At 39.7% G+C, this 21,260-nt stretch overlaps 1 protein-coding gene across 7 annotated transcripts in view; it reads left to right on the top strand.

Moving 5' to 3' along the window:
• The window catches only part of RCBTB1 (RCC1 and BTB domain containing protein 1), a 64,113-nt gene that overhangs the window by 23,040 nt on the left and 19,813 nt on the right, over positions 1-21,260 (top strand). For 4 of the 7 annotated variants that reach the window (XM_031466417.2, XM_031466418.2, XM_064493174.1 and 1 more), the window contains 8 exons: positions 1,495-1,653; positions 2,816-2,923; positions 3,304-3,446; positions 4,420-4,610; positions 8,159-8,285; positions 9,951-10,102; positions 10,637-10,767; positions 17,140-19,402. In XM_031466417.2, the coding sequence (XP_031322277.1) occupies positions 1,495-1,653; positions 2,816-2,923; positions 3,304-3,446; positions 4,420-4,610; positions 8,159-8,285; positions 9,951-10,102; positions 10,637-10,767; positions 17,140-17,280 (1,152 nt within the window). In that variant the 3' untranslated portion in view covers positions 17,281-19,402. Of the gene's footprint in view, positions 1-727; positions 892-1,494; positions 1,654-2,815; positions 2,924-3,303; positions 3,447-4,419; positions 4,611-8,158; positions 8,286-9,950; positions 10,103-10,636; positions 10,768-17,139; positions 19,403-21,260 lie in introns of those variants that run through there. The other 3 variants (XM_064493176.1, XM_064493175.1, XM_064493178.1) reach the window with 2 other exon arrangements.

Raw genomic sequence — 21,260 nt, 5'->3', positions numbered from 1 at the left:
GTGATGGATGAAGAAGCAAAGCAGCTCAGGGAGATCAGGGTTGCATGGGGGGGATGTGCTGAAGCCAAGCCTGTGCTCGGGATCCACTGTTCCTAGGCTGTTTCTTGGTTAGTGGAACCCCAGTTTGTTTTTGTTTTTTTTTTAAATAAAAGGCAGCTGTATTGGAAGGGGACTTGGGATATTTGAAAAGAAATGCAGAAGAATGATTCTTGACATTAGAACTTGCTAGTTTGTACAGCCTGGATTCCTGGTGCTTTAGCCTTAAGCATATGCTACTCTGGATAACTGTGGTAAATATTTGCATTATTACACTGGCTGTTCCTGTGAATCCACTTTCAGGGAATATTGCAGGTTCTTACTTTGGTAACTGTGAAACGAACCTGTAGCATATATTTTTAAGACATCAGCCCTGAGTTTACCATGGTAGCCTTGGGCACTCTCAGACATGTGAACTTAGAAGTGCTGACAGAGGAGAGAGAATTGTGGAAGCCAGAGCTCAGGATGTGAGGACCTCTTCCTGCAGGCTGGTGAAGGGGGTGGGAGGGGCCCTTACCGATTCCAGCGTTGGGGGAACTTACCTCCTCTACTGACTCTTCTCTCTAGTCCCTCTTCTTTGATAGGCTCAGTTGCTAATTCACTCGAAGTGACTTTGCATTTTGTCATCTTGGTTATCAGATTTTGACAGCCTAGAGATCTATTTATGTCTCTCTCTCCCTTAGAAATCTGGCTTTCAGTTATGCAGATCACAGATCAGAAGTAAGCAGGGTGCAGCTGTGGAGGGGAGCTGCTTGGAGCTGACAAACAGCAAATGAGAACTCAGAGAAAACGTGGCTGAGAGGGGCCTGACAAGCGGGTGTCCTGCCTGTAGGGACAAGCATCTCCTTAGTGCTTGTGAGCATTTCTGTGTTACGACTTGAAACTGTGATTGATAATTATGATCGTGATGGTCCTGAGTCATCAGGAAAGTTATGTCATGTCTCATATTGGTGATTAGTGAGACAGGGAAAAGCATAGTATGGTTTTGAAGGTTTCCATGGGGGAAAAAAAAGACTATTTGTGTCCAAAGAGTTGGGCAGATTATCTATATCTCTTATACCTATGTGGCATATACCTTGTTTCCTACTGATGCCAGATTAAAGGAACATATATAGATGCCATCATTAGAGAGGCAGTGTAGTTAGTGGTTAGGAGCACCGGTGGGCTGCTTGGGTTCACATTTGGTGTAAATTGTGCTTACTAGTATGCAACCTCAAGCAAGTCACTTAACCTCTCTGTTTCCATTTCCATGTATAAAATGAGGCTGATAATAGTATCTACCCTTGGGTCACCTTACAGGATTACTATGGGGATTAGATTAATGCATGTAAAGCACTTAGAGCCATTTAGCACATTGTAAATTCTTATTAAATAGGCTTATTTTATTTTATGATCATTATTGTTTTTTAGAGGTAGAATTTTCACCCTTTGCTTTTCTTTTCCTCTTCCATTGTGCAGGTATTTGCATGGGGCTATAACAACTGTGGCCAGGTGGGATCAGGATCCACAGCAAATCAACCAACTCCTCGGAAAGTTACCAATTGTTTACATATTAAGAGGGTGGTTGGCATTGCCTGTGGTCAGACCTCGTCCATGGCTGTTCTGGACAATGGAGAGGTGAGCAATCTCTGCATCCCTCTTTTTCCTCCCCCCTCCTCTTTCAGTGAAATGTCCTTTTCCTCGAGGGTGCATGCATTAGGTCATGGAGGGAGGAGTACTTTGTTTTGACAGCTCCACGGGTAGTTAACTGGTTACTGACTGAGGCGTAATCAGGAAATGTTTGCTTCTCGGTATGAATTTTTAAATTCCAAGATTTATCTGCAAGTAAGGATTCTAATATGTTTTTACTAGATCCAAATAGCCTAATGCTTTAGAGGTATTTGTGATTTAATGTAATAGTTTAAAGAATTCGATACTACCGCCTTCTCCCAATAAAAAAATGACCTGTGCACTCTTTAAAAGTCAGCTGATGATGTTTATAAGCGGTCAGTGACCACCAATGGGCATGAAGTCTTTGTGCCCACTCACACTTAGAATGTTTGTCCATAGGAGGAAGCAACTTGTAAAAGCAGATTTTTTTTGTCCTGATTATTTTTAGCTGCTTTAAAAAATCCACCTCTCAGTGATCCTCTATCATGGTTACCTTTGAGTTGATGGTTATTTCTATAAAATTATTCTGGTTGCAACTTCTACTTAAATGAATCTGTTACCACCTCTGTCTGCACAAAAGTCACTCGGAGATGCTTCATTCTGTGCCCTCTCCCTGGAATGACTTCACCTCCATTTAGTCCTGCTCAGATTTCTGCTTTCTGAAAAGTTTTTCTGAAACTTTCTTCCTGTGGCTAAATCCTTTCTCCTCTCTCCCTACAGTATCTTGATTTTATCTCTATTATAGCTCTTGCCACCCGGCTGCAAAATTGCATATGTCCACCTCCCCTGTTGAATTGTTTCCAAAGACTTATTCCTCGTACCTTTCACAGTGTCCTGACATACAGTAGGTGCTCCATAATTGTTAATGAGCTTCAACTTCTCTTTATAAAGCAAGAATTAGGGACTTGCCCAAGGCTATCCACTAGTAAGTTTTGGAGTAGGAACTGCCAAGTTCTATCATCCCCACCCCTAAAGCATCTTCTATTTGGAGATCAGCTGTAGGATCACACGCAGCAGAGAATGAGCGTTGGCAGTGAAAAAAGTAACTGATCAGTTTAGATGGAGTGCTTTTTATCTCTTCCCTCTCGCAAGCCGTTTTAAGCCTCTTCTCCCCCTTTCTCTCTCTAAGGTGTATGGCTGGGGTTACAACGGCAATGGGCAGCTCGGCTTGGGAAACAATGGCAATCAGCTGACCCCTGTGAGAGTGGCAGCTTTGCACAGCGTGTGTGTGAACCAGGTATGTGTGGTGGCCTCTCTGGTTCCCGTCTGTCTTCCCTGCTCTGACTTTCAGGAATATTGGAGATTTATTCTTCAGTAAGTCTTTTCGAACTGTGCCTTCATCTTCCAATTTAATATTATATCCTCCCTAAATTCCCGTGATGAGAAGGAAGGCCATGGTGCTAGCACACTGGTCTTGACAAGTAAAAAGAGCTATTGGAAAAATGCAGTAGTCTCAGGTTTAGGCTTTTCTAACGCTTTTTTAATGTTCCAGAGAATGTCAGTCCACACCTGGTGATGAATTGGCATTCTGCAGAAGCTGGCTGTCACCGTTAAGTAGATGTTTTCCCCGCCCTTCCTGTTCTCCTGCTTACAGTGGCCATGTAAATTTCCTTGCAGATTGTCTGCGGCTATGCACACACCCTAGCACTAACCGATGAAGGCTTGCTCTATGCCTGGGGAGCTAACACGTATGGGCAGCTGGGAACTGGCAATAAAAATAACCTGCTAAGCCCTGCACACATCATGGTGGAGAAAGAAAGGTAATGTGGCTGTCCCACGTCTTGGGATTGTGTGTGCACTGGGACTTGGGACTGTGTGTGCTGGAGCTGTGATGTGTGGCTCTGTAACTCTTCTGTTTGTTAACATTCTCATTTTGAACAAAAGAGGATGAGTACCAGTCTGAATGAACATGAAGTTGAGGTGGTTCTTATGTGGCTTTCTAGGATAGGATAGGCTTTAATGCATCTTGATATTCCTACATATTTCTTGCTGCCTGTTTAGTAGGGAAGTAAAATAGGGTCTGTCACCAGGTTGAGATTCAGAGCGTAGTACAGACTTTTCCTTTGAGCCAACTAAAACAACTTACGAATAAATAAAACCTGCCCCCAGAAGGGCATTATCTGTTTAAATATTGATTTGATTTAATGTGTGTTAGTGGAATAGATGCTTACTGGGTGTTCAGCCAGATTGTGAGGTCTCACCCACTAAGTCTGAGAATGCTGACTTCCGATTCCGGGGCCTTGCCTGGGAAGCATACCAGGAGATGTGGTAGGTTTGGCTTGACGTCCATTTGGATTGGGATGTTGGGAGTCCATGACCCCTAGACCAGTTCTGAGCCCTGGTTGGGGACGGGAGAAGAGGCGGTATTTAAGGAAATGGCATATTGGAGACAGTATTATTCTGCGGCTTTCTAAGCCCCCAGAACTGTCAGGACATTTTTTCACTGTCCGTGTTCCTCATTTACTTTGGTTTCTAGTCCCTTTTCCCAAGTTTTCCTTATTATTCATCCTAACTCAGAATGAGGTTAGGGTGAGAAGAGGGGCAGCCAAGAAAGGAGAAATACTGTTCTGTTGCTCCAGTCTTCTGGTTTTGTCAGTATGACTTGGCAGCTAATGTCCCTCAATCTTGGGTTGTTTTTTGAGGTGTTCTGAGCATGAACTTTTTACTGACCTTATGTGGTGTGCGTGGGCTTCTGTGAAAAGAAGTGATGTGCATTTTCTTAAAACTCTTCAGGGTAGTGGAGATTGCAGCCTGCCACTCTGCCCACATGTCTGCTGCCAAGACGCAGGGAGGGCACGTGTACATGTGGGGCCAGTGCCGGGGCCAGTCGGTGACCCTGCCCCACCTCACCCACTTCTCCTGCACCGATGATGTGTTCGCCTGCTTCGCCACGCCTGCCGTCACGTGGCGCCTCCTGTCCGTGGGTAAGAAAACTCGGGGCTGCTTCCCCTGGAAGAATGGTTACTATTAACTGATCGGTGTTCCTGCGTATTGGCTGGCTGTGGGCTCTTTTATTCTGGGATATTTTTTTCTCCATTAGCTTTAGTAACCTTTCCGAAAATTAGATCTGCATAGCATATTTATTAAACTGTTAAGAAATATTATATGGATTTATTATTTTCTCCTTTGAACTGTTTTCATTTTAATTGAGGTGAGATTCACATACATAAAATTAACCATTTTAGAGTGTATAATTCAGAGACATTTAGTACATTCACATGGTTGTGCAACCACCATTTATATGACGTTCTAGAACATTTTCATCACTGTAAAAGAAAACCCTATACAACAAACTAGTGAGTAAAACCAAAAAGAGGCAGACTCACAGATACAGAGGACAAACTAGTGGTTGCCAAGGGGGACGGGCAAATCAAGGGTGAGGGAGTAGGAGGTGCTAACTGTTGGGTGTAAGATAGTCTCAAAGATGTATTACACAGCCGGGGGAATACAGCCAATATTTTGTAATAACTGTCAATGGAAAGTAACCTGTAGAAATTGTATAAAAAATAAAAGTCATTAAAAAAGAAAACCCTGTACCCATTCAGCAGTCACTCCCCATTCTCCCTTTCGCCCAGCCACTGGCAACCACCAGTTTACTTTTTGTTTCTGTGGATTTAACCTGTTCTGGATAACTCATGTTAGAGGAATCCTACGATATGCAGCCTTTAGTGTCTGGCTTCTTTTACTCGGTGCTTTTGAGACCTGTCCAGGTTGTAGTGTGTATCAACACGTCTTTCCTTCTAATGGCTGAATAGTGTTCCATTGCATGTATGGACCGCATTTTGTTTATCCACTTAATCTGTTGATGGACATTTGGATGGTTTCCACCTTTTGACTATTATGAATAGTGCTGTTATGAACATTCATGTACAACTATTGGAGGAACCTGTTCTTAAGTGCTTTTGTTACACAAAATGTATTACATAAGTTAATATAACGTGAACCACAAATGAACTTTAAAAAAGGTGAAGAACTTGTGATTTTGTTAACGTTGTGGAGTTGTTAGTTCCACTTTTCTTTCCCTCTTTATCTTTTAACCGGTCTTCAAAGACTTTCATTTCTGAAGGGATCAAAACAAAGGTGTTAGAAAGGATAGTGGAATTGAGGGTGATTTTTGGTTACATAATCTGTCCCTTTTCTGAATACTGTCTTCTACAAGAGTCCATTGTTGATTGAAAGTGTTAAGATGTCATCACGCTGAGTAGCTGTTAACAAGATGACTTTAGTCTCTTTTTCTTTTATTTCTTGTTTATTTCTGCCGCCTTGCCCAGGTATTTCTTCTAAATTGTTCTTTTTTGTTTGTAACACAGAGGGAATAAGTGGGTCATGATACTCTGTACTTGAAAATTAGTGTAGCTCTTGACAGCACAGGGTCTGGGTTGCTCAGCAACTGGTATCGAAGGCTAGTCTGTGACTGTGTCATGCTCACGTGTGTCAGGCAGCTGGAGCTGCCCCATCATCAGGTGGCCAGTTTTTCTGATCATGGGGGCAAGAGTACATTTAGGAAACATTAAGCTGCTACTCAACTTAAAAGTGTAACGAACGGAACATTTCCAGGTTCTCTAATACAGTATATTTTTTGCAGTGAATATCATGGCTAGAAAAAATTTAGTTCATAGAATGGAACCGTTTGACCATACGTATACACCTGGCCCACATCTTCAGATTCCCATATACTGCTTCATCTGGACCTGTTTATAAAAGGCTCCCCTCAGGTTCTTGCATCTTAAAATCCTGCTTCCGAAAAGACATCCTTTTCAGAACAAGCGTCCTAACGTTTTCTTTTTTTTTGCATAAATTAATTAATTAATTAATTATTGAAGTCTAGTTGATTTATAATGTGTCTAACATTTTCTTACTGTTAAGTCTGGAAAAACTATGGTCATTGGCTGTTATCTCCTAGGTGATTTCTTTCCCTTCCACTCGCTGAAAGTTTCCTCTCAGTTAATGATCTCAGCTGAGTGTTGGGAGGAAAGTCAAGGGGTGAATTCACACCTCTGAAGACTATTTCTTCTCTGAAGGGAGGTACTATATCTCTTGCCAGAAACCAAGAAGGTCCAACCCTTAGGACTAGATGCAGGAGTGGAGGTACTAAGGAGCTGGTTTGGGGATGAGGGTGGGGAGTATTGCAGACTCTTGGACTCTCGTTCATCTTAGTTATCTCCTTTCATTCACCAGAGATCCAGGTTACAGGGTCAGGGAAGCCTGGTTTTTGAGAGCCTGCCCACCTCTCTCCACAGCCTAGAGAGCTCACATTCTGGGGGTAGGAGGAAGCTGTAGGTTAAGGTAACAGGGCTTAGGCAGATGATACTTCTTTGGGAGATTCTGTGAATCAAGCTCATGGAAAGCTTGTTTCAGCCCAGGTTTTAGCAGCAGTCCCCCCTCTAAGAGTTGCCCTGGTGACAGCAGCTGCTGAGAGTCACCTTCTCATCCTGGCGGCATCGAACCTGTCTCCTGCGTCTGTGGTACCCGAGTACCTTCATTCAGTGCCAGGGAGGGTCTCTGGAATTTTTTAATTTCCCCCTTAGCCGCCTTCTCCTTATTCTCCTTTGTTTACGCATATGAAGCACAAGAAAGCGCTTGTACAAATGCCTTTACTGTTCTTCGTGATTACACAGTTCTACTTACGTATAAGTAGACTTACGTGTACTTACACCTTCCGGTCAGGCAGCATGATCACGTTTTCGTAAAACTGTCCCTTTTGAGTATACACGCCTACTAAGTAGATTTGCTCTGCTTTTAGATTCTGTGTAAGGAGTATCATTTGTACTGCATTAATTTTTAGGGTTAAGAGGGATGTTGCGAATCCAGATACTGAGGAAAAAGGGTTTCTTTGCAAAAGAACATGACTCTCAGCATATAACCACTTGCGTGGTGAGTTTGTTCTTAGGACTCTTTGAGTTGCATTTATCAGTCCCTTGAAAGTACCCCAAGACAAAGAAAGGTGTTCTTAGTGTTTCAGTCAAGGAAAACGGATAAATCTTACCCTTAAAACAGAACCACTCAACTTTTGAGAGCAGTTATATAATCCTAACGACCTATAACTTTTTCTTTTTTAAAAAATTCACATTTCTAATGTCTAACTTAGCATGTAAGACTGGTATTTGGCCTTTCCAAACATGTATTTTTTTGTAGTTTATACACTGAGGATACTTGGCTAACAGCAGGTGCTGAGTCACATTCTCAGCTTGGAGGACATCGAAAACTGTCTTCTGAGTCCACAGCAGAGTACCTTCATTCAGCGCCTATGAAGGTCTCTGGGATTTTTTGTTTTCCTGTTAGCCTGTGACATTTAATTTCTGTGAAATTGATTTTAATGTAATACTGTGAAATTGATTTGTCAGGTAAGGCCTGACTCTTCTGAAAAAATCTGGTGGAATTATCCATCATGCTAATCATGATCTTTCAGAAGTCTTCCAAGGCTTGAGTATGTTTCCTGAGCTCCCTGTGTTAATGTGCTTGCTTCTTTCAGAGCATGAAGACTTCTTAACAGTTGCAGAGTCACTGAAGAAAGAATTTGACAGTCCAGAAACGGCTGACCTGAAGTTTCGAATCGATGGGAAATATATCCATGTCCATAAAGCTGTTTTGAAAATCAGGTATTTTTGCATGAGCTTTGAGACATCAGTAACATTACTTTCTTCTGAAATGTCTGTTTCTTTGTTATTCCACAAAATGGTGACTGATAATAACCTTGACAGAAGAGAGAAATGGCACAACATAATGATTTTCTGTATTATTTTGTAAATGAAGGATCTTGTGAATACTTATTTCCACCCAAAATTTTGTTTACATGGTTTTAAAAAAATGCAGAAGGTTGTCAATGAAAAGCGTATCTGTCCTCTTTTAGTCTTAAAGATTCGTTTTCCCCAAGGAGAAAACTCTTATGAATACTGGACTTCTGGCCCTGAAAGATACCTAATTCCCAGTGAAAGGAATGTTCTTTAAATATAGTAAATGGCAGGAGTTCTTTGTATAAATGGGAGGGAACTTTGTATTTATTAATAACTGCTTGGACCATTGCTCACTGAGGCTGTCATTACAGACAAAGAGGCACAAAAAATGAGACCATTGAGAGTTAAACTGGCTACTTATAGTCTCTGAAAATTTAGTTAAAAATCAATTTACAGAACAACATGTTTTAAGGGAACCCAAAAGCTATGTCATTCGTTATTTAAGGGAATAAGTATCCGCATCAGAGCATTAATTGAAAAGATAAATGGGAAATGTTTCTATCTGTGAACCTGTGGTCAACCAGTCTGCTACTTTCATGTAAAATTTTCTGACTGATTTTATCTATTTTTCCTTGCTTAGACAACTATTTACATCCCACATGAAGTAATTTTCTTTGTAAGTGAAGCCATTCTTTTAGTATTCTGAATGGATATTGAAAATATCTTTGTGTTTATACTGTATCTCATTTTAAAAGGATTTGAAAAGGTGATTTTTTTCTAAAGCCCAAAATGTATGCTATAATTGAAGAAAATATTCAGAAATCAGTTCCTCGTATAGATGGACTTGTCCATGTAAATGCAATACAAAAAGACCCACTTAGTTTTTCTTGAAATATGTGACTGTCCTCATGAATGTGTTTTCTAAGTAAATTGGGAACAGGCTTGGGAGGAGACGGAGGGGAGCAGGTCAAAGTGAAGGAACAGAATGGGGTTGGTGGCTGTTTTGAAGATGAGTCAGAAAGGAGGGGAAATTGTCTTGTCAGGTAATGGAACAAAATCCTCTTAAACATGATCCAATTAACATTTGAAACAGTTTGAAGAATATGCTGATTACCTGAAATAAAAACCAAAGGAATCATTTAAGTGATGTTAATATATAGTCAGAAGTTTGAACACTCTTTTTTGAATTTCCTTTAATTTCATTGTTTAAAGTGCACTTCTGTACAACGTTTTCTTTTAAAAAAATGGACTTCAATTTAAATAAAAAAATAAAGTAAACCGTGATCTTAATTGAGACTGTCAATTGGAAATAGTGGTACTGTTGAAGTGCTCTGTACTCCTAGGGTCTATGCATAATTCTTACTATATAATAGGCGGGACCGTCAGAAGTGACAGTGCGTGTCTGTAAAAGGTGAATATAAAAGCCCTTACACGTGGACTATGTTTGGGTCCTCGTACGTGGAACATCTTTAGCTAAAGACTCACGATCCTGATGTGTGTGCCCTTGAATATAGACGTTACACACACCTGTAATGTTTGTTTATCTGATTTCATCAACCTAATTAGGTAACTTTTGCTGTTCTGTTTTAGATGTGAGCACTTTCGATCCATGTTCCAGTCTTACTGGAATGAGGACATGAAGGAGGTGATTGAAATAGACCAGTTTTCTTACCCAGTGTACCGTGCCTTCCTCCAGTACCTCTACACAGATACAGTGGATCTGCCACCTGAAGATGCTATAGGTACCAGCCACGGGGGAACTGGCCAAGCCACAGGGTCAAAGAGTACATCTTCTCATATTCTTATAGCATTGAACTGTAAAAAGTTTTAGGTTTTAGTTTTAGGTTTTTACATGGATTTTAAAGAAGATTTGAAGTAAATGTCTTTAAAAATACTGTTATTTAGTTATCATGGTTAATAATTTGGACACAGTTTATTTATGACTGTGAACTTATTTCAGTTTTTTAATGTTGAAGTATAAGTTGCTAATACTTTTAATGTATCATTTTAGAAACAAAATAAGGGGGGAAATTCCATTTTTCCCCTTTGTACTTTAGAAGAAATTGTATAAAGTGAGTGTAGGAGAGGTATGTTTGAGAGGTCGGGGAGGGAGGGAGTGAAGAAGAATATATTGAATAAAATTCAGAGTATTGTTCACTAAGAAGCTTCTACTGATTTGTCTTGTAACTCTGCTCACCAGAATGAAATATATATGTGTTTATAAATTAGTGGAAATAATCATAAATTTGATTAAGCCTTCCACACTTTACTTCTAGGTCTTTTGGATTTGGCAACGTCTTACTGTGAAAACAGACTGAAGAAACTTTGTCAGCACATTATCAAGCGAGGAATCACCGTGGAGAATGCCTTTTCATTGTTCTCTGCTGCGGTCAGATACGATGCAGAGGTAACATAGAACAGCAAGCAGAAACCCAAAGCACTTAACTCCCTGTGAGCCTGTTTTCCACCCCTCTTTTTCTCAGATAAGTTACAAGTAGTGCGATGAGCAACTTCACTTCTTTTTAGGGAAGCTAAGAACTGACCCCTAAAACATGAAATATGACCTTGCTTCTTTATTCCCTGTTCACAGTTTCAAAAATGGTTGTTTCTGTACTTTCACTTTTATCTAAGATAAGAACCTAACTGCAGTCCCAGAGGCTGCACTGCAGGTTGGAGTAGAAAGCGCCACCCCTAATAGGACTAAAGACAGCATGTTTTAGTTTCCAGTATTTCTCCAGGTCAGCTTACGTATTGTCCTCAGGACACACGTTGCTGCCTCCCCTGCTTCACCCTGTCAAAGTCAGGGCTGCCTTCTGACTTACTCCTGTGTGTGCTCTGAAATTCTGTCATCGTCTGATTATCACTCGTGATTATTCATAGGTGAAGAGCTTGCTCTGGACTCCTTTTTTTGTTTACTTTTTATACTGGATTGAATTCCTCATCTGGGATCCATAGATCTCTAGAGAGTCTCTGAATGAATGGGCTTTTGGGAGTCTGAAATTTTGTGCTTATGTGCATTTTCTTGAAGTTAAGATTGTAATAAATTTCCTGTGAGCAGGAACTGTATCTTACTCATCTGTGTGCCCTGTGGTGCCTGGCACACGGGAAGTGCACTGGGTGACAAATCGTTTCTGAACTGGGTGGCGATCATACCACCAGGAGGATGCATTAAAGATAATGACTGAACTAAAGGCTGGTTTGGTTGGTTTTACAAATACATGGAGAATAAAAGTCAAAGAGCAATAGCTTTGGAAGTCAAGATGTCTAGTGAAGGTATGCACCCTTCCAAATGACACAGTCTATTCTTACATGTATTTTGTCACCGTACTGACAAGGCAGATTACCTGGTATCAGGGAATTTACCAAACACCTGCTGAGATCTGCAGCGATGGCCTTGGAGTTGTGGTGGAGGACATACTTCATCTTGGTCACACTTGGGGACTGAAATGGACCATTAATGTCTTGTATTTTCAAACTGTATCCTATTTTTATTTCAGATTATGTTATGTTTATAAATATTTGATGAGGTCAAATATAGCTGACTTTCTCTGTGGGCTTTTCAACAGATGGAATGATGATCAAAGTAAATCATTCCTAATAAGAAATCGAACTATAGTTTTTTCCTGTACCCTTTCTTTGACGCCATGGATGTCTATCAGAAATGCCATTTCTTCAGATTTTATTTCCACCCAATGATGTAATTTTGAATTGGTCCATGGCTTTTCTTTCTGTTTGGTGATAGACTTTAGAATCTTCCATGTCTTTCCGTACGCTGCCTCAGTACTGATGGGTTCCATATTCTTGGGATTAGGATCTTGTTGACTGAAACCAGTCACAACCACCTGGGCAGAGGCAGCTATCTCAGCTCTAGTTGCTAGAAATTTCTCTAATTATCAGCTAAAATTGACCCCAGAAAGTTTACTGAAAAGCCTTATGTAAGCTTCTGCCGGCACTAGTGATCATTTCCTTCACTTTCCTCATATTAAGTATAAGCACACTAAAAGCTGTCCCTTTTTAAGACCACAAATGCACGTGCTTCCCTGGAGTATGTCACAGTGCGAGCATGTAGATGGTGCTTAGAAATATATGTTGAGTGAAATGAACGAATGCATGTACTTCAAGTACCTCACCATGAACTTGTGCTTTTTAAAAAAAATGTAAAAACAAACGGCTCATGACCCTGCAAATACTACATACTCAGTTGTAGAAAATTAGAAAACAGAGGACTTTAAAAAGCCTTCTTTCTAGGTTGTGTTGTTTCTGGTTCTGTTAGGAGTTACATAATTGATTCATATGCCTTTACAGTGTATTTCCTTAATACTATTGAAGGTAGCAGCTAAATAAATGAAGTCTCTAGAATATAAAAACAGAACCCGCTTACTCTGTCTGGTAGTTGATGAGACGCTGCTGCAAAGGCAGATTGGAAATCGACTGCAACGTCCATTATTTTCAGAAGTTCAGCTTGGGGTTCCTAGATGACTTTTCCCTCATTCTGTGGGTTGATGGAGACTGCCTGCCTCTCACTTTTCTTCTCTTTTCTATAAAAATTGCTGTAGTTCCTCCATACTCCCTTTTGACAAGAGAATTTTTCAACAAGTGTACACACATAAAAGGAACACAAATGTATTGACTCCGTAGTTGTGAAGATTTTAAAAGTAAGCTAATTGTCGTGGAGCCCTTGTGTTATGAATGCACTGTCAAACTTTCTGCAAGTTTTAATAAAGTAAAGGACTTGGAGCACTTCGATATTCCTCTAGTATAAACCTGAATAAGTATTGACATCAAGGGAGAAAGTGTGAGTAAAACGTTTTCTCCTGATAGTTCTGATCGCATTATAAATATAAACATTTTAAAATGCTTTTATTTATACTGTTTCTTTTCAGGAAAATTTTGTTTTCTGTGCATATTTGAACATTAGAAGAAACAGTTGGGAAGTATTTGTTTAACCAGAGTAGAACTTTCCAGATAATCCTACTTTCTGAACAACTATGTCTTAAAATTTTGGTTTTGGTGGGAAGCATTAAAAATAAGCCCAGAAATCTAATTCCAAAACTGATTTGCAATGTGAGTATCAGAAAGCTTTGTGCTAAAGCCAGGTGGTCAGCATTTATTCTTTCAGGGGGCCAAATTAAAAGTTTTTCTTGATCAGTAGACTGTAAAATATTGTTTGGGTAGTGAGAGAAAGCACCTTATAAAATTTTTTTCCAGTCTGGTGAGACATTTAAATATATTCTGAAAAACAAAATCAAGCCCACTTTGATGTGGAATATTTTATACTTGATACACAGTTGACCCGTGAACAATGCAGGGGTTTATCATCTATAACCTACAGTTGGCCCTCCGTGTGCGGGCTTCCTCTGCATCCGGGGATTCAGCCAACCTCGGGGCCTGTGGTGCTGCAGTGCCCACTACTGAAAAGTACCCTGGGTGGGGACCCGCGCAGTTCAGACCCACGTTGTTCAAAGGTCAGCTCTACTGCCCAGTGAATTCTAGACTTATGGTGTTTGGGTTTTGTTACCTAATTATTTTAACAAGGCATTTGGACAGTTAGGCGCGGTTCTCAGATCTGCAACCTGAAATGGGTCTCAAGGGTGGCTTGTGACGTAAAGGCACCTTGCCCTGTCTCACGCTGGCCAAGTGGCCTTTAAGAGGAAGTCTTAGCACTCATTATTTTAGCTTTAGGATTTTAAGACTGGGTAAGAACTCTGTTGAAGTTTGCATTAACATTTTAAAAATGTGGATATTAAGACTGTCAATTCTCTGTGTTTTGTTACTACAGAAAATCTATGACAAGGAGAAACAACCTCTTTTCAGAGTATGTAGAGTGATTAGAATAATTTAAATGTTTAAAGACTTGGAATGAATTTGTAAATTTAGGTTTGCAATATGTTATTTTGGTTTTCTTTGCTAATTGCAACAAAACTGATATTTTATAAGATTTGCCTTAGAACCACTTTATAATAATTTCACCACAGAATGTCATAAACATGGACTTTGATTTCTAAAATACCAAGAATACTGTATTAGACCCCTTGATTTTAACACTCTTTCCCACTGCCCTATTCCATGCCCTTGAGAAGATGCTTAGGAACTTTTTTCATCTACTGGTTAAGTGCTTCTTCTCCTCTTTCTTGGTGGTTTTTTTTGTTTGTTTTGTTCTGTCTTTTTGTTTTTTTTTTGTTTTGTTAAGTCCAGCAGTTCCCTAGTTGACTTATTAGTTGGGTAAGAGTTGCATTTTCTTCTAGGTAGATGAAGCTCTGATCACTTGCAGGCTGAGGTGAACAGATCATGTAGGTTTCTATAGTATTTAAGAACTATCCGAAGGGTGTTTATCTAGTCCACACATCAGCATTTACAGCAGACTGGCTCAGGGCCAGGTTGCTAAGTGAATCTGTTTGGCTGTTCCACTCTGTGGTTCACTCAGGTGAACGTGCAAATTCCAGTTTCTCTCCAAGTATGTTCAGTGCTTCCTTCTCCAAAGATCTGCCTTAACCAAGGTTTAATTAGTTAAACAACCCAGATTTAGATTGGTTTCAGTATTCTTTAGGTAGACTTTTAATGTTTGAAACTGTTAAACATTTGTTGTTGAATACAGTTGAGCCTTGATCAGCACAGGTTTGAACTGCCCAGGTCCAGTTAGTATATGGATGTTTTCCAATAGTAGGTCCTACAGTCGTACGCTATCTGAGGCTGGTTGAACCTGCGCATGTGGAAGGCCAAGTATAAATTATACTTGGATCAACCTCTGTGTTGTTCAAGGGTCAACTGTACTGAGAAATCTCACCAAACTAATTGGAGGGGAAGGGAAGGCAGTTTGATGAAACAGTTTTCATAGATGTATGAACTGGTTTGTAATTAGGAGCACCATTTGTATACCTGGACTATATAAAAAAATTCTTAAAATTTATACTAAAGTAATCTGTACAATTAGTAAACTGAATAGGCTCACTTTTTCATTATTTTACAAAGACCTTTAATTCCAAATTAGCAGACATACAAGTGGTAAGGTTTTGCAGTGCCAGAATTTGATATACTCTTTCTCCTTTGAATCGGAAATTATGTAATTAAAACTTAATATTTAAAGATGCTTATCTGATACCTTACATGGTTTGAAGAACTTTTTGTGCTGTGACTGGCTGCTTCTTCCTAAGTTATGTGTAGGTAAACTAGTGTTCTATTTTTATAATTGAGACTAAAATATGACTTTCATCTTTTTGTGGAATATAATTTAGTCCCTAGAGCTGTTAATTAACTGACCATCGGGTTATAATATGAGGAGTGGTGCTTCTTCCTTAACAGTAATGTGAGAAAGAATGTTTTATATCATTTAACATTTTAGTTTATTGTAATACACAGAGCATTCAGCTGTATATTCAGCCCACTGGGAATCTCTTATTAAAAAAACACAGATCCAGAGATTGTGCTAACATTTTAAATGCATTTTCAGTTATCTGGAAAGTAAAACTCTAGCAGCAGCTGGCTGAGACCTCAGATGTGGTTGATCTCTTACTGGTTCTATGAGTGGAGGGGGCGTCTTTCAGCTAGGGACAGAGAGGCTCTTAGAATAAAGAAGTCTTTGTTTGCAGGGGTCTGAAAGGGGTGTTTCCCTAGTGGTAAGTGGCCCTTCTCTACCCTGCCAGAGTTCTTATCTGGTGGTGGCTCGTAACACAAAGCCAAGACCCTCCGGTTTAACTGCTGTTGGGTTCCTGGTTTGGTAGAACCTTGAATATTGATTGACTTTCAGCATCGCCGGCCACGTGATAGAACTCAAGCTATTAGACTTCGTCTTTGTGTGCATTCCACGTACCTAACTGATTGATACATGTTCCAACTTTGGAAGGAATAAACAGCATGATAGTAGAGTGTTGCTGGGGATGAAAGCATGTGTCAGCATAGGGAGAAATAAGAGTTTTAAACTGTTCTGAGTTACCACTTGTTTACGCTCCTTTCCTTCTGAATGTTGGTAGTTGGTGACTTCCATCTTTCTAACTGAAAAGTCACGTCTCTGACTGTTCTACTCTGCACGGACTATCTGAGAAATCAGTGTGGTGGGAGTTGTAGTATATTCTTTGTGGCTTTAAAAGTGAAGGCATTTTTATGTAGGAGAGCATGAAAAGTCCTTAAATTTTTATTTTTCACTTGTCACTTTAGGTTGAACACATCTCTCTATCACTTTTCTGTTTCTTTATTAAAGTCTTCTCTTCCTTAAGCCAGATGACCCACATCTTAATTCTTTTCTCTGACTTTGTGTGTGTGTGTGTGTTTGTGGAAGGGGAGGTAATTAGGTCTGTTTACTTATTTACTTTTTAATAGAGGTACTGGGGATTGAACCCAGGACCTTGTGCATGCTATGCATGTGCTCCACCACTGAGCTACACCAACCCCTCCCCGACTTTTTGAATGTAGTATAAACATATGAAACGGACTAAAGTCGCTTTCAGCATTTTAAAACCATGTCTTTGAGTGACTAGATTATGTGGTAACCATAAGGAAGCTATCCTCCCACCCCCCACCCAACTGTGTGTGTGTGTGTGTGTGTGTGTTTTGAAGAGTCAGGCTTGAGTTAGGGAAACCACTGCTTTTACTGCATGGGGAGTAAATAGTATGCATTTTTCTGACCCAGACCTGTAGTCACTTGTTTGCCTTGTTTGAGGTTTTAGGCCTCAAATCTCTTTTCTGTGGGAGGGTGAGAGATTTGGGGTGAGGGAACTGGAGAGAAGTATTCAAAGTTAATAAAAAAAGGCCTCTTCTTGTTTCTATTTTTGTTGTGTGTGTCTAGGATTTAGAAGAATTCTGCTTTAAGTTTTGCGTCAATCATTTGACAGAAGTTACACAGACTGCAGCATTTTGGCAAATGGATGGCCCTCTGCTAAAGGAATTCATTGCTAAAGCCAGTAAATGTGGAGCCTTTAAGAACTGAAGCCCGAGGCTGCTGGGTTTTGTGTGAGTGCTCTGGGGCTGGTGGTGGCCTGTCATTTGCGCTCTACGGGTGATGTAATTCTGCAGGTAAAAACCCACCAGGTTGTGCTCTTGCTGAGACACAGTTCTCTGTGGAGGGATGTGTGAAGGGTGTACAGTGAACCCACTTTAAACAACTGTTGTTTCCAGATACGTATGTTTTAAATGTGACTTTACATTTGGCTGAGATGCTGTAAAAGGGTGAAAATTTAGCTGGTGGTTTTTTGTTTTATTTGTTTTTGATTAGAGGAACTTCTGAAGTTGGAAAGGGGAGATTTGTGGCAACTCTCCTGGCTCACATATCAACAACCCTTTTGACACCAGGAGTTGGGATAGCGTGTGAATTGTGAGGTGGACACAGAGGCCCCGCCAGGCATTCAAGATGCTGACTTGGGGCTTGTTGAAGGGCTGCATTAGTTGCTAGTTCAGTAGCCTTACTGTGAAGGAATAGTTAAGATTGTTTGAGACTTTTGTTTGTGTATTTGCATTATTGATGACTTTTTTAAACTTCAAAATAATATTCAATTTAATATAAATCCATTGTAATGCTAATTAATGTAAAGATAAATTTCTAGGCTAGTCAAGGTTTCTCTTAAGACTTAAGTACATAAGGAGTAGTAACATAGACCTGTGAAAAGTTGATAGTGAAAGAAGCTTCATTTGGGCAAAGGTGAACATTTTATAAATCAGAGTCTCCACTACTAACAATGTTTTATTAAGGTTAAATTTGAGAATCCAGATTTAACACCCTCCCCCTTTCCTGCTATAATGCTCCTCATAAGAGAAAAATAATGATGTATTCAGTATACTCTTGCCTTCCTAAATTGTGGTGGCTGAAATCATCAGATCTGCTACGTCTGACTCAAAAAAGTAGTTCTTAAAACCAAGTTTCTTACAGGGCTTAATGGAATTTGTTTTATCAATTTTATTAATGCCAAATACCATCACAGATTTTGCTTATTTGAAATTTCACCAGCTTTCACATTTGATTTTCCTTTCCTTTCCATTGTGTTAGGTATAATATTTGGCACAATTTAACTTCAAAAACGGATCTAAATTATTGGGGTTACTTTTTGGTTTGATTATAAAATGTGACATTGGGAGGTAAGTGTTCAACTGAGTTTTATCATGTGTGTCCCTTGAACTTGCTTCAAGAACAAAGTTCTGTTCTGCTCTCTGGCCCAAAGACTCATTTCCCTATTTGTGGGGGCTCCCTTAGTGAACTCTTTTTCCTGTTAGGAAGGTCTCCCATCTGAACTTGGAGCCTATATACATTTTCAGAGCCAAATTTACAAGAGGATGAAGAGAGGCTGCAGCTACTATTTTTAGTATTGCTTCTAAGTGTGTGTGAGGGAGGTGAGGGCCCAAAGATGGAAATTCATTGATCAGTGAAGTAAATACAAACCCAGAAGTCCCAGCCTCCTTTTCTCGACCTTGTTACAAGTGATTGAAGCCCAGGGAGTTACTGGGTTAAACTTAGTTCTGCAACATGATCCAATTTTCTTACTAGGTTAATAAATGTACATTAATTTGATTATTAGCTACTATCAGTAGTATTTGTAGTAATCACTATCTGTAGGCTTATGATCTGGACAAAACAAGGACTAAAGTATGTTTACTGTTGCTCTTACTTGAAAAAAAAGCTTAAAAAAGCACAAATTAAAGTAGTGGGTCCATTTCCATAGATAGTTCGCTCATTGAACAACTATTTACTGAGTTCCTAAAAGGTGAATAACCACTTTTCAGATTACTGAATAATTTGTATGAGTATGTATTCAGTGAAGAGAGCAGGAATAAGTCCTTCAGAAAGTAGTTGAGTATCTCTTTTTAAAAAATACACTCTTTTTTCTACTTGGTTTTGTTGTTAGTCATAGCAGGAGATGAAAACTATTCTTTGAATTGCTTTTTTTCATCCGATGTAATAATGAAAGCCAAAATATCCATATTTCTTAAAACAGCCCTACAATGTACTCTTGAACTTCTTACTGGAACAATGTTTGATACTCTAGTTACATAGGCTGTATTTATGTAATGTTTAGAATGACATGTTAATAAATAAAGCAGTCTGTTACAGTGGGCATGCAGAGTTGTTTCCCCCCTCTCTCAAAAATCAATAATAGGCGGCTTTAAAAAGGAAGGAGATTCTGACATGCTGAGGCTTGCATGAATCTTGAGGACATCATGCTAAGTGAAACAAGCCGGTCACAAAAGGACAAGTACTGTATGAGTCTACCTGTATGAGGCACTTGGAAGAGTCAAGTTCATAGCAAGTAGAACGGCGGTTGCCAGGAGCTGGGGAAAGGGAGGGGGAATGATGAGTTGTTAAGAGGTACAGAGTTTCACTTTTGCAAGATGAAAAGAGTTCTGGGCATGGATGGTCCACAGCCTTATGAATGTATTTAATACATTGAACTGTACACTTAAACATGGTTCACATGGTAAATTTTATGTTATGTGTATTTTGCCACAATTTTTAAAAAATCAGCACTCTGATTCTTGGATATTAGGCTGAAAACAGGGTCTACCACAAACATGCCAACTGTTCCTCAACTCTCCCCACCAGCCAGTAGATATGCTTTGGTTTCATTCCTGCTGAAAGATACTACAGTTGACCTGTCGCAGCAGAAAAATGTATGCGGATCTTTTGGGAGACTTATAAATGCAGGGAGAGTCGCAGTCCTTATCCTCAAGGAATGTAGATTATTAGAGAGGTTTAGGAATTAACGACATAATAATGTTTATAAACTGCTTTTTGTAAGTTAGTGACAGGAAACCCAATAGGGTTAATATGGGGAGCAGTTGTTCTGAAGGTCATGTTTGTGCAGCATAGGGGAAAACACGAAGTGTCCTTTAAGCTCATTTCCAAAATGACAGTGAGGAACTCAAGCAAAAGCTTAAGAGGTCGGGACTAATGAGCCTTCCATAACTTTACCATAAGCAAGCTTGGTTAGGATGGAGAAAATAAACCAGGACCCCTCAGAGGAAACAGTGGCAAGGGGCAGGCGTTTGTGTGTGTGTGTGTGTGTGTGTGTGTGTGTGTGTCTGTGTCTGTCTGTCTGTGTGTGTGTGTGTACATTTATGTTCCACAATGCTAGGGTACCATAAAGTAGGCAGGATTAGGCTCAAATTAATTTTTTTCAGTAGTGACACGGCTAAAGTTCAAACCTGGGTCTGTTAAATTTGCCCAACGTTTGCCACTTGACGACTGCCTCATACATGTTGCTCCATTGTGCCGAGTTACCACCACGAATGACTGATGAAATTTGAAAGTAAAGTGGAGGACAGAGGGTTTTTTAGAAATAAACAACATGACATCAGAACTGTTACTCAGATAAGCTGTGCTGTAGATGGACCGTCAGGGGAGGCAGCTGAAGTTACAGCGGTCATTGAGACCAGGGGAAGTCTTTTTGCAGTGGGTTTGGAATGGAGTCTTGGCTTCCGTAGCTTTTTAAAATTGAGGCATAGTTGATTTGCAGCATTATCTTAGTTTCAGGTATACGACATAGTGATTCAAAATTTTTATAGATTATACTCCACTTATAGTTATTATAAAATATTGGCTCTGTTCCCTGTGCTGTACAGGATATCTTTGTAGCTTGTTTTATATGTAGTAGTTTGTACCTCTTAATATCCTCCCCCTATCTTGCCCCCCCCGCCTTGCCCCACTGGTAACCACCAGTTTATTCTCTGTATCTGTGAGCCTGTTTCATTTTTATTGTATTCACTAGTTTGTTTTATTTTTTATATTCCATATATAAGTGATACCATACAGTATTTTTCTTTGTTACTCCGCTAAACAGAATACCCTCCAGGTCCATCCATGTTGTTGCAAATGGCAAAATTTCATTCTTTTTTATGGCGGACTGGTGTTTATGTATATATTATATATGCACATACATACACATACCACATCTTCTTTATTCATCATCTGTTGATGGACAC

This window comes from Camelus dromedarius, chromosome 13 (assembly GCF_036321535.1).
Source record: "Camelus dromedarius isolate mCamDro1 chromosome 13, mCamDro1.pat, whole genome shotgun sequence".
Lineage (NCBI taxonomy): Eukaryota > Metazoa > Chordata > Mammalia > Artiodactyla > Camelidae > Camelus > Camelus dromedarius.
The sequence above is the reverse complement of the archived record's forward strand: the minus strand, read 5'-3'. Positions and strand labels throughout refer to the sequence as shown.